The sequence below is a fragment of the Argiope bruennichi genome, chromosome 5 (genome assembly GCF_947563725.1).
Source record: "Argiope bruennichi chromosome 5, qqArgBrue1.1, whole genome shotgun sequence".
Lineage (NCBI taxonomy): Eukaryota > Metazoa > Arthropoda > Arachnida > Araneae > Araneidae > Argiope > Argiope bruennichi.
This window is the reverse complement of record NC_079155.1, coordinates 29,739,079-29,753,769: the sequence shown is the minus strand read 5'-3', so window position 1 is coordinate 29,753,769 and position 14,691 is coordinate 29,739,079. Positions and strand designations below refer to the sequence as shown.

Sequence of the window (14,691 nt, the reverse complement as noted above, 5' to 3'; positions counted from 1 at the left end):
ATTAAAAAAGCAGAAGTAATAACTAAAAGAAAATTCAACAGCCTACCGTTGAGAAAAAAAAATTAATATTGTTTTTTTCTATTGCTGTAGAAAAAAAATTTGTTGCATAACATAAGAACGAAATCTGTTACCGAGATATCTGAATTCATACAATAGAATAAAAGAATATTGGAGCAGCGTACTTTTATTAACTAAAAAGCCAAATTCAATAAGTTATATAGGATAAAGCAACAGTTCTATTATTAATTAAAAAAGCAGAACTAATACTTAAAACAAAATTCAACAACCTGCTATTGAATCGAAACGGGAAATCAATGTTGTTTTTATTGCAGAAGAGAATTTTTTGCTGCAGAACAAAAGAATAAATTCTGTTACTGAGAAATTCGATTTTATACAATAGTAAAGAAAAAAGAGATTTGAAAAAAGTATTTTTATTTTTTAAAAAAACAAATTTCAATAAGTTGTACAGGATAAAGTACCGAAATTCTATTATTAATTAAATAAGCAAACCTATTAAATAAATAAGAAAATTTCAGTAATTATTGAGCCAAAATAAGAAATTTATGTTTCTTCTTTAATTACAAAAGAAAATGTTTAATTTCAGAACAAAAGAATTAAATCTGTTATTGAAAAATTCGATTTTATAGAGTGGTGAAAAGAAGGATTTGAACAGAGTACTTTCATTACATAAAAAAAAACTCAATAAGCTATAGAGAGTGAAGTATCAATTTTTTTATTAATTAAAAAAAACAGATATAGTAATTAAAAAAGCAAAATTCAACAACCTACTATTAAGTTAAAACAAGAAATTAATGTTTTTTTTTAATAGCAAAAAAGGATTTTATAATGGAAAACAAAACTAAAAATCTGTTATTGAGAAATTTTATATAATGGCCGAAAAAGAAAAGATTTGAACAGAGTACTTTTATTACTAAAAAAGCAGCATTTGGTAAAAGAATGGAATACTTGAATGTCCCCAGCATATAAAGTCAAATATAAATACTAAGGTTTTTTTAATGAAGAATAATTAATAATAGTGAATTAGAATTGAAATTTTTTTTTATTTACCAAATGTAAGAATTAAATCTGTTACTAAATTTATACAATGGTAGAAAAAAGTATTTGAACAAAATACTTTTATTAATTAAAAAAAAAGAGTTGGGTAAAAGAATAAAATATTCAAAGATCCACAGCCAGTTTAGTCAAGAACAAGAAATGAATGTTTTTTTTATTCTAAAATAGAATATTTTTTCATTTAATTTTCGAATCTATTAATAATAAATCTAAATCTATTAATCTATGAATAATAAATCTGAATGTATACATTATTGGAAAAAAGTATTTGAACAGTATTTTTATTAATCAAATTTATCATCAATAATTTATTTTTAAAAAATGACGATCCTCTTATTAGCGGAGGAATAGCTCATGAAGAGAATTAAGTTAAATAAAATTTGCCATCATTTTTCTGAATGAATAAGAAAAAATTATCATATGACCGAACGAAGATCATTGATCCGTACTAAAAAACTATTCTATGACAGAAGTACAAGAAATACTTTTATTAAGTACATTTACGTAAAAACTATTCTTTTATCAAGCGCATTTACATAAAAAATATTCTTTTATCAAGTGCATTTACATAAAAACTAATCTTTTATCAAGTACCTTTACTTAAAAACTATTCTTTTATCATTTACAAACTATTCTTTTATCAAGTATATTTACATAAAAAACAATTCGTTTATCAAGTCCTTTACTTAAAAACTATTCTTTTATCAAGTACATTTACATAAAAAAACTATTCGTTTGTCAAGTACCTTTACTTAAAAATATTCTTTTATCATTTATTTAAAAGCTATTCTTTTACCAAGTGCATTTACATAAAAATTATTCTTTTATGAAGCACATTTACATAAAAATTATTCTTTTATGAAGCACATTTACATAAAAATTATTCTTTTATGAAGTACCTTTACTTAAAAATATTCTTTTATCATTTACTTAAAAACTATTCTTTTATCATTTACTTAAAAACTATTCTTTTATCATTTACATAAAAACTATTCTTTTATCATTTACATAAATTTATTCTTTTATCAAGTACATTTACATAAAAACGATTCTTTTATCAAGTACCTTTACTTAAAAATATTCTTTTATCATTTACTTAAAAACTATTCTTTTATCATTTACATAAAAACTATTCTTTTATCATTTACATAAAAACTATTCTTTTATCATTTACATAAAAACTATTCTTTTATCATTTACATAAAAACTATTCTTTTATCATTTACATAAATTTATTCTTTTATCAAGTACATTTACTTAAAAAAATGGGAGCGGTTTTAAGTTTTCAGAAAAATAAACCATTAAAATCTGTTTCATTTAGAAGTTTTAATGAAAATCAGTAATGCCAGAGTAAGTGCTAAGTAATAAAACAACAAAATGCATTAAAAAAATTGGTGATTGAATAAGTATTTTCAATTACAATCACAGCATAAAATAATAATAAACTGCACAAAAATAGTTTGTTTCAAATAAAATATATATCAAGAAATGAAATTATTACTCTCATTTTTTTTTACAATATTTAATAAAGTACATTAAGAAGCCTCAATAAAAAAAAATATATCTTATTGAACTCTGTTGCTTTATTAGAATTCATAAATTGAAATTAGATAGAATTTAAGTTTGCAGAATTGCTTTCACAGAATTGAAATTGATATGTTTTTTCCGTATGCCGTTCATCTTTTCCTATTTTTTTTTCCTATACTGTCCATATAAAAGAAAGAAATATATATATGGATTAGGACTCCAGTCATATTTTAAGATAAAGATCTTTTAAAAATAAAACTTTTTAAATTCCTTTTTAATGTATATAACTGTAAAGTGTATTAATATATAAAAATGTAACATTATTGAAATGAAATGGTAATTTCAAATTATTCTTATATTTTAGTTGTTGCTCTTCAAATGCATATGAAAAATTTCAAGAAAAATTCCGATTGAGAATATGAATTTCTGCTTGGAATTAGCTTGAGAAGAGATGGATGATTTCTTTTTAAAAAATAAATAAAATCCTCGAAATAATTAAATTGAACTTAATCAGAATTAAAGTTACTTAATAATGCACCATATATCAATAACTCACTAAAACGTTGTTCAAATGACTCACTCAAATATTCTGAAATGATTTTTTTTACAAACTTCAGAACTCGAAATCTGTTGTTTCGAAGGATTGCGATATACTCTCTTTTCATGATTTATCGGTAGTCAATTAATCTAGTATTTGATGGCCTTCATGCTTCAAAATGGTGGACAGTCTCTTTTTTAATTCCGGCGAAGGTCGTGGCTTCAGTAGGAAACAACAACAACAAAAAAAAATCCCTTTTCTTAACCAGTTTGAAAATCACAGATATCTCCTTACACCTCTCGTTAATAATTTTGGCTGCACCTTTTGATTATTATTACACAGTTTTCGCTTCTCTCCATCACACACACACGTCCTTTTATTATTGTTTTCTTTTTTCGCTCTGTGTGTATCGGACAAGTCGTTTGACCACCTGCATTCTTCATTTTTGTTTTCTTTTTTTCTTTCTTCTTTCAGAAGCCAGTGCAGTAGCAGTGGCAATGAGAGCGTGATGACGGCTCTTTCTTTATATATTTTTTATTTTTTTCCCCTCCTTTTTCCAAAACACGCTTTCACTGTTTTGTATTGAATAGGAAAAAGTTCATGCTTATTTGGAAGTTGAATCCGGCTCTTCTTTCACTTCTGAGTATTCCATAAACAACAAACTAAAAGGGTTCGCTGGTAAAAGCAGAAAGTGATGGTGTTTGACACCACTATTTCATAAGTGACCATAGAATGGTTTTTAATTTTTTAAAAATACACACAAACTGTTTATTAAGCTAATAGCATGTCAGTACTAGTGGAAATAATCACGCCTATAGTATGAAAAAACAGCATTATTAAAAAAAAAAAAACATTTTATGAAATAAAGCTTAATAAAAAGTTGGTAATAAGGGTTCGGATGCACAGCTAAAAAAAATTTTAAATCCGATTTCGATATTAATTGGTAAATTTAGTTTCACTTTGTCCAAATTATCAATTAGCCCTTTCTAGGGCCGTGGAAAGTATGCTTCTCACCAAATTTATCAATCTTTGTATGAATTTATGTAGGTCGGCATACGTTCTGACAATTTTTTTTAGAAAGACAGAAACATAGGTGCTTTAGTTCTTTATTTTACACAAAATGATGTGCCTTGATTTGATACTTAATTATTAATTAACCAAATTAATTAATTAATCAAATTAAATTTATCTAATAAGCTAAATGAATCCCTTTTCTTATTCTGATTTCAAGCCTAAAAATGTTTTAACATAATGACTAGAAAAAAATGGCCCTTTAAAGGGTTAATCAGAGTTGTCGGATTTCATAACAAACCACATATTTTCAGTTAAAAAAAAATTAGTGAGGAAATATTTTTAAATACCTCTTTTTTTAATATTTTATGATTTTTAATACATCAATAACTAAAATATATATTTAATAGAATTTCTTTTCAGGAAAAAATCATTTAGTATCATATATCAAAAACAAATGGATCTTTCTTTTTTTACAATTAATACGTTTGTTTTTAATATTCTGTATGAAAAGTAATATTTTTGAAATTTTTTGAAACTGGTAACTTATGCTATGAATACAAAATTATAAAAAAAAATGTTTTTTCAATTTGCAGCAAAATTAGGTTTCTTTCTTGTGGAAATACTGATGACTTTTTTTAGGGGGGGAGGGGGAGAAAGGGGAAGAATACTCCTGGTTCCTGATTTTTTTTTTGGGGGGGGGGAGTAGAAGAATATTCCTTTTTCTCAAAACATTATATAATTACAAATAAAGAAAATATTTATTTTATTTCAAAATGGAATCTCTTTAATGGTTAAGAATTACTATAAACTTATAACCATTTTAGTCATCGATTCAAGCTCCAAAATTCATTTTAAATTTCGTTTATCAAGTAAAAAAAAAGATTTGAAAAAGTAAATCTTATTATCCCATTCTTGATAAAATGATAATTTTGTTATATTAGATAGGATACACATTCATCGCGTTCAAATCTTTCTTTTCTTATAAATTTTAGGAAGTTGCTTATTGCTTTTCCCTATTTTATTTAAAATAATTTAAAATTAAAATACATTTTGTCACTGTTTCAATTTGTTAATATTTATATAAAAATTTTATGATATTCACAGGCTATGAATTAGCTCCGCAAACTTAGCTTTAATATACCAATTTATCTAACACAAGCGACTATCCACATCATAGTAATTGGAATTAAAATGAAATTAATGAAATAGCAAATCATTATATCAAATTATATGTTTTTATTAGCGAATTATTATACATTATTTAGCTTAACCAATATCACCAAAAATGTATTAAATATTTTTTTTTATTTATTTTAAATTAGCGATTTGAAAATCTAAATAATGGGGCAACATGCAAGTAGTTCGATGACGCGATATAATAAGGAACTTGAACAATAAATAACATGATATAAAGATACTCATTTCAGAGCGTACTAGGTCTCATTTGTCCATTACGAAGGTCTCAATTTGTTCCCGAAAGTTTCACTTTAGTAATCTTTAAAACAAATTGATAAATATTTCTAAGTTTAAAAATATTTCTTAATATATTCTTGCAATATTTTTGTAAAGATGTTTTTTTTTTAATTAGAAATCTCAAAACATTCTCATGCATGAAACACATATAAACTGATAATATTTAAACAGTCGATGAATATAACTGCTAGATTTTGACGGATCTCCAAGCCTCACATTTTCTGCATTAAAAAGCTCATTTTTTAAAAACAATTATTCCTTTGTTTGCATATTTTCTCTACAAACACAATAATTTGCTGTAAAACGAGCTAGATAAATGAAATTGGGTATATGGTCTTTACATCAAAATTCTAAAATTCTATCAAATTTTCGACAAAATCCATGAAAGTAATATCTATCCGTTCCTTCTTACGAATACGAAAATGATCATTCAAAAGGTGGTGATAATTTTTTGGCTGTAGAATCTGTAGTTTAAACGAAATTGAACATGTTGCACTATTATTGAATTGTAAATTTGTTCCAAGTATTATGAATGGCTGAGTGTTCTTCCTTTTCGTTTAGTTTTGTTTGATTATATTAATGCCCTGTTTGGAAGCAATATTAAATTATTCCGGAATGCAATTTTGAACAATGATTAGATGTCGAGAATGACACTTGAGCTGGCCACACCGATCAAACTTTAACCGTCATATTAATTGGAAGACCATAGATTTAATGCCCACATACACGACGAATTTTCGGTAGAAATGGATTTTAAGCTTTGAGCTTTCCGACTCCGAAACCGATCTTTTATAACTAGGCCAGTGTTGCCCTGCATTACTATTCGTTATTACTATTACATTATTATTATTATTCCTTATCATTATTACTATTACTATTCGTTAGTATGTGAACGCGGTAACTCAAAAATTCAACAAGATAGATAAATGAAATTTGGTGTGTACTCATAAGACCAAACTTACAAATTTATATGAAATTTTGAATTCGATTGGTTAATTGAAAAAGATCAAAATACGTTAGCAAACATCTTTTCAATATATTAAGAACCAAAGCTCATAAGCGCTATAACTGATTGAAATTGATAAAAATTCCAAGTTGCTAAAATTCTAAAAAGAAGACTATTTTTACAAAATATTTAACCCTTCTTTACATGATGGAAATTTCCGTCACAACATTTAGTAAAAAAAAAAAAAAAAAATTGTACTCAAAACAAAATTGTACTATAAATTGGTTGTTGTAAGCAACTTTATTCACGACTATTTCGTAATAAAGAACGTAGTTGTAAAAAAAAAAAAAAAAAAAAAAAAAAGAATGTCGCAATCATTATAGCGGGTTTGAACCATAGAGCTGAGATACTAATATTTCAGCTCTATGGTTTGAACCGGTCATTCCACTGTTTGTAGTGGTTGGAAGAAATGTGCGATTTTTTGAACTTATCGGAGATTTTTTTGCTAATAAAAACGATTATGAGAGGAGAAATTTAGAAGAGAATACTTTGTACAGAGCTTAACATGTAAATTTGTATAATGATGGATATTTCCATCATACTGTTTTTTTAAATTATTTTATATTATATAATTACACTACGATTTTTTTAACATCTTTCCTTTAATCTAGAGCATGATTTATATAATCCTGATTTATTTCACACAAAAAAGAAAAAAATAATGCAAAAAAGGGATATAACACGGAGGTGAATTATTGTTGAGGTGAAGGTATAGGCCTATTTCATTGATGTGAGACTTAAACTTCAGACGCATTATAGATTCGAGAATATTTCTTAACGTCACGTTGATGTTCTAAGTATCTATAAATGATCCCAAAAGGTGCATTCGAAACGAACGTAGGCTGCAATATTTACTGAGAGCGTATGCTTTTTCAATGCCTCCAACGAACAAACCCTTCCAAACCAGCAGACGATAAGAGAAAAGAAGCGATGGAACGAACGCGGTAAAGGCCGGAAATTCGCTCTTCGCGTGTTTTCAAAACCCCTTTTTCTCCGCATCCAAAACATGCCTGCCTTCGATCTTTTTCTTCCTCTTTTCGAGATATAGAAAAGTTTTAGAGATCGCGGAAGAAAAATAAAAAAGAAATAAAGAAAAAATACAATAATGGAAAGAAGAAGGGAAAAAAAAAATGTTCCAACATCGTTCGTTGGTTTTGAGTACGTGTTTTGCATTCGTTCTGCCGCCTTACCAACCTGCTTAATGAATTATATTTAAATTTCTGGCGAACTGCACGGAAAAGGCAAAACACACTGATAAAAAAAGTGTATAGAGATACTAAAAAAACGAGCGGAAAACGTATTTTACTTGCAAAATGCTTTGCTAATTCGTACATAGTGTGAGTGAAAGGCATAAGGCGCTTTTCTTTGTGTTTTTAACCGCGCGCTCGGCGTTTTGGTATGGAAGAAGCGGTGCCAAGTTTCGAAAAGGATTTCGAAGAAAATGAGGTCGCTTGGAAGGATTATTTCGTGTTTTACGAAAATAAATATGCATCTTTTATTTTTTTTATTTACTTCTTAATGAATCAATAACAAATTATAGAAAAAATTAAATCAATGACTTTTTACTAATTAATATACGAAATTTGTAAAGAATGACTATCTGCTAACTAGTATACGAAATATGTAACGAATAATTTTTTACTAATTGGTATGCGAAATATATAAAGAATGATTTTTTTTATTAACTAGTATGCCAAATATGTAAAGAATGATTTTTTTATTAACTAGTATGCCAAATATGTAAAGAATGATTTTTTTTATTAACTAGTATGCCAAATATGTAAAGAATGATTTTTTTATTAACTAGTATGCCAAATATGTAAAGAATGATTTTTTTTATTAACTAGTATGCCAAATATGTAAAGAATGATTTTTTTTATTAACTAGTATGCCAAATATGTAAAGAATGATTTTTTTATTAACTAGTATGCCAAATATGTAAAGAATGATTTTTTTTATTAACTAGTATGCCAAATATGTAAAGAATGATTTTTTTTATTAACTAGTATGCCAAATATGTAAAGAATGATTTTTTTTTATTAACTAGTATGCCAAATATGTAAAGAATGATTTTTTTATTAACTAGTATGCAAAATATGTAAAGAATGATTTTTTTTATTAACTAGTATGCCAAATATGTAAAGAATGATTTTTTTTATTAACTAGTATGCCAAATATGTAAAGAATGATTTTTTTTATTAACTAGTATGCCAAATATGTAAAGAATGATTTTTTTTATTAACTAGTATGCCAAATATGTAAAGAATGATTTTTTTTTATTAACTAGTATGCCAAATATGTAAAGAATGATTTTTTTATTAACTAGTATGCCAAATATGTAAAGAATGATTTTTTTTATTTACTAGTATGCCAAATATGTAAAGAATGATTTTTTTAATTACTAGTATGCCAAATATGTAATGAATGATTTTTTTTATTAACTTGTATGCCAAATATGTAAAGAATGATTTTTTTTTATTAACTAGTATGCAAAATATGTAAAGTACTCTGATCTTCAAAAATTTGGAATTCAGAGAGGTCTGAACTCCATGTTTCGGGCCTCCCCGAATTCCAAAGACAAATTTTCGGTATTATGTCTGTCTGTCTGTGAACGCGAGAACACAAAAACGCTTGGAGATGTGTATATGTATATGAAATTGACTAATGCACTTAACAAATGGCTTCTGCTATTGAGGAAGATTCCGAAATTTTGATTCATTTTTAGTAAAGATTTGAAAACCTTTTTCCAAGTGAGCTTATTTTACCCAAAAAATAACTACGTGAAAATTTGGTAGCTTTAAGTCAAAAGGTTTGAATGCACAAAGCAATTTACAGACGGTACCCAGCCCTTAAACATTGTCATGTTAAAATCAAATAATCCATTTAAGTGAAACGGCATCTTACCTGGATAACCCTCATATTCAGCCCCGTCTCTTGAGCTAATTGCTCTCGTATGTGCCGTGTAGGTTTCGGTGTTGCAGCAAAGGCAGCTTTCAAAGTCTCTAACTGCTTCGCTTTGATAGTAGTTCGAGGGCCCCGTCTCTTAGCCCCACCGGCTCCTTCGTCGTTGGAAGAGGGCCCCGTGGGCCCCACTGAGCCCAAGCAGTCAATGGGAGCCAAGTCTTCAGTGGCACTGTTGTTCGCCGTAGTGGCGTTATGTGGACTGTTGGCACCCGAGCCTCCACTGACGACGTCCCGGTATCTTTCAACACTGGAATCACCATCCATTGCGCCTTGTGGACTGCCGGTTGGATCTCCCAGAGATTCTTCGAATTCCGGCGAGTCTAATGGTGAACTTGATGACGAAACTGAAAGAGAGCAAAAGTCAGTAATTTACAAAACGAAAAAACTGCATTGCTCACATGTTTAAAAATAAATATGATAGATAGATAATTGTGTTTCTACGTTACTTTTCCATCGCTAATAACCCTTTTTTGTCAGTTAACTATAACTTTCTATTGTGCATCATATTTAAAGAACATAGAAATTAAGCCATTAGATAAATAGCTATGCCTCATTAGTAAAAAAAATGTTTCCTTGTTTATACTGGTTCTCAATGCCTGAATGTCACACGTACGTAATTAAGTCATACTGTTTATTTCAGGGTCCAAAGACTAGCACTTTCAGACGATTGTACTTCGCTAAGGGGTGGTACGCAGAAAGATGAACAGTTATTACACCTCTTAATTCCACGAACGATTGAGTTCACTCTCTTGCTAAATGTAAATACCTCCTCGTTTCTTCTTTCCTGTCACCCCTTTTTTGAGGATATAAACGCTTCCTGAGCATGCGTATAAGCGCTTAGAGTTTCTGCATAAGACGATGAACAATATTAGCTCTTAGTCAGTGACATCAAAGTTCATGAACCACACTGTGTAACGAAATGATAGATCTTCTCAAGAGTGAATTAAGCCCTCTAGGGACACTAAGGCAATGGATGTTCCGGGGCCCGTTTTTCCATTTACCAACTTCCAAAGCCAAATGCATTCTTATTGATTTTAATTTGATCTTTATTTAAGCAGTTTTCAGTTGAAATTTTTGATAAGCTGAAATAGAAAATATTAAATTGCAGATCGCTTTCAAGAGATTTGATTTCAGTACATTGAGGTTTTCAAAAATATTAAAATTATTTTTATACGAAATAAAAAAAATTACAAAATTTACATTTTTATTTAATTGTATCAAGCGTTTCTTTAATTATAAAGCAACATATTCGTAACAGTATAATATAAAATTTACAAAAGATAATTAGTAGTGTTGTTAGTTTAATGATACAAATTCTAAATAACATTTGATTTTAATTTGAATAAGGTCGCAGGCAAGGCCTTCGTAATTTCAACTCAAGAACAAAATTGCTCTGAAAATGCCTCAAAAAGTCTCGAAGCTTTGGGGTCCCCCAAATTTACAAGCCACCTTGGCAATTTCCTACTTTGCCTATTTTATAATCCGGCTCTGGGTGCAAAAGTTATTCTAAGAAAAAAAAATGTTTATTTTGTACAAAGTACTATTTTATAAACTACATTACTTGAGGCAATCAAAAAAAAATGCATAGATAATATGCAAATCATATGGTTTATAAGGAGAACAAAAATTATGTGAAACAGCTGTTTCAAAAAGATAAGTGTACTGAATATAACATCAAAATAGTGCTCAATTAATAATAAATTTTCCCAGCCTTTTTCAGAATGAATCATAAATCCAGAAGTGGCATGGTTCTTCAAATTTTTGCAAGCAGTTTACTGGATTTTTTGCTCATTCGGCTAAAACTGTAAAGTACAATTATACCTTCCGCTTACATACATTCTCTTGCAATTATACCTGTTTTTTACTGGATTCACATTGGGGCTGTAAAGTATTTGATCAATAATACGTGCATCATTATCAGCAAACTATTTAAAATTGAATTTTGTAGTATGCATAGGAGCTTTGCCCTATTAGAAAATCAAAAATGAACTCTGGCTGTGGAAGAAAATACTGTTCAAGCTGCTGTTTATAGCCTGCACCATTCAAACAATTGTCTATAAATGATGTATCAGTTTTTCTGTACGTCTGAATCTGATACATACTATTAAGAAATCACCACTAGGATATCTCTTTGAGAATATCTCTCTATCCTTACGCAGATTGTATCAATAATACTACCAACCATCTGGACCATCCAGGGTGAATTTCTTTACAAGATCATTTCATGTGCGAATTTCAACTGATTTTTTTTGTGTATTTTTTGGTCAATTTCGGAGCGATTTTCTTTTACTAGAAAACAACATTTCCAAATTTTTATACTTTTCTACAAGCCGTAGATTTTAACATTAGAAAGGCTTATTGTTTGATAAGCTCATATTTTCAACTTTTAACTCCTCTACTGTAGTCCTTCTTTGTCGGTGTATCAGTTTAGACCGCTCAGATTTAATTATTTTTATTTATTTTTCTTTTTACAGCCTAAGTTGCAAAAAATTATTTACAATAGCAAACGATCTGTCTAAAAGTTTACCTTTTGCTCCATTCGGTTTAGCACTCTCTTTAAATACATCAATTTCAACAGCGACAAATTACAGCGACGACCCAACTCGTTTGATTTCAACTTGAAATTCAAATCTGTTTAAATACCTCAACAACAGCTATCATACTCTCGCAGTAAAGTATAAAATGATATTAGTGCAAATTTTGTGAAAATAAACGTTTTGGTACAAAGATTTATAAAGGCAGGCTTATTTTTTAAAGAGGTCTCAAAATAAAAATCAGCATAAAATGAAAAGGAACTATTTATTTGTAACAAATAGCTTCTTAAAAGATTATAATAATTATTGTATAATTATCTCTAATAAAAAATGATTCGCATTCAATATTAAGAATAAAACATTGGAAAATGAAAGTGGATTTATCATTTCGATACATATTGTGTATGATTTAAATATCAACAGAACCATGTGGCTTAAACTTTATACCAACATTGTTGAATATTTGTGTATCTCTGCTAATTTTAAAAGTTAATGTGTTTCAGTATGTTCAATTGCTCACATTCTACAGATATATTTTTTGACCTAGAAATACTAAATTTGGCAGAATATGCTTTTAAAGATGAGAAATGCACTTCATGGCGATTTTTTTGAAATTTTAATTAATTAAATATACTCGCAATAGCTGTAAAATTTCATTGCGACTCAAACGAAATTTTGGCAAATGAATTCCAAAATTTATCGATAATTGATAATAAAATAATTAATAAGGTTATTATTAATTATTCGAAATTATGAATGAAATGTTTTAAATTAAACTTACTAGCTCGACTATTTTTAACTAGATGTCACTGGCGACCACCTGGTTAGCTGGGTTGTTAGATTATATTTAATTGCAGTTAAATTGTTTAGACGTAACTTCATTCTGTCAAACTATCAGGTGTTGAAGTCGAATTATTTTAATTGTTTGTTCAATATGTACGTGGAACTTCCTGATAGAGACCAGGCTCATGACATCATCACGTTATTAAAAATGGAAATATGTGGTTTATCTATCATAAATTTTTCGGTCTTTGAACTTCATTTTTTATTTGTCCTGTAAATTGCACATATATTAAACAGAATTGTTCTTCTTCAGCTTTCAACAATGGAAGAAAATCAACCAATTAAATAAAAATAAATAAATAAAATATTTAAAAAATTACTCAAATTTAAGAAAATTGTGCCTGGTTATTAAATTAATATCACTAAAAAGACAATCTTTAAAATTTTGGTACCACATAAAATTTATTTTTTGTGCAATAATATTTTCAGAAGTCATTTTATATAAACGACAAAATTGAGCTCAAATTTTAATAAATTAAAATTCTATTTAAAATTTCAAAAAATTCTCTTCGAGATGCACATTCCTACCCTCCAAGATATATATATGTGCCAGATTTGGTAGCTGTAGTTAGAAAAATCTAGCCTCTAGAGCGTTAATATAAACGCACACATTCATCTTTATTATTACTAAAGATTACAAATATTGTAAATCGGAAACAAGAAGAGGGCTTTCAATTTTCCACTGCCAAGATTATTATTGTTCTCGACAGCAATTACGATGACAATTCTATTTATTTATTATATATAATTCTATTTAGAAATTCTATTCTACATCATTCCAACAGTTTCAGGTAAAACCACATAATAAACTTTCCAACATGAACTGAAAACAATGAAAAATCAGGAATGCCTTTCTTCACGCAAATCAGACTCCTCTCATGAAATCATTCCATGATCATTCCCCAAACCGTCATCAATGTCCCATCCTCTACAAACATCACCCCCCTCCTCTCCATGCATAAGGAAGGGGAGTCAGAGCGAGGGGAAACCCCGACCATCGGATTCAAATAAAAATAGATAAAACTATCGCTCGTGCATCGGAACAAAATGCCGGGCCACCCCCACCTAAAGCGATTTGCATTCTCAATGAAGATCCTACCTCTTCCGATGTATAAAACATGAACTTGGAGCCATGACGTCACTGCCGCCTTGCTTTCCCCATCTGCCTCCCAAAGCGATAATCTGCGAGCTTTTATGAAGCGAGGGGTTTCGTTCTGTAGTGGTGGTTTTCGGAACCTGCTGGGATGGGTATCAGAGCAAATTTCACCCGTGATTTGCTCCAAGCTTTGATGCTATCGCCTCGGTGTATGTTGAGAGTTTGATTCTGTTGTGTTGAGTGTGAGGCTTCCAGGGCGGAAGTTATGAGGTCCATTGCTTGCTCCCCAACCCTTGAAAAGGGGATAATTGGTTTCATCCATTCTCGAGTATTTAATCTTTGGTAATGTTGAAGTTTATAGAAATTTTATGGTAGGGTACTTAAATATTTCTCTCTCGATGATTTTTAACTAGAAATTTGTATTGGACATGGTTTTTATTGTTATTAACTCATCGTAACTCAGTGGCATTGAGACGGCGAAGCAAAGTGAGCACAGGGCAACTATGACCCCTCTGGGCAACTATAATATCTCCAAACCTTAGATGTTACCCTGGAGACGATATTTTAGTGCATTTATGTTACTTTTTAAAATTCAGTCTAATAATAGGGTTTTGAAACATAA

At 28.9% G+C, this 14,691-nt stretch overlaps 1 protein-coding gene across 1 annotated transcript in view; it reads right to left on the bottom strand.

Moving 5' to 3' along the window:
- LOC129969462 (LIM/homeobox protein Lhx1-like) overlaps positions 1–14,691 on the bottom strand; it is a 160,560-nt gene that overhangs the window by 91,329 nt on the left and 54,540 nt on the right. The window contains exon 3 of the mRNA XM_056084040.1: positions 9,537–9,940. Within this exon, the coding sequence (XP_055940015.1) occupies positions 9,537–9,940 (404 nt within the window). The remainder of the gene's footprint in view (positions 1–9,536; positions 9,941–14,691) is intronic.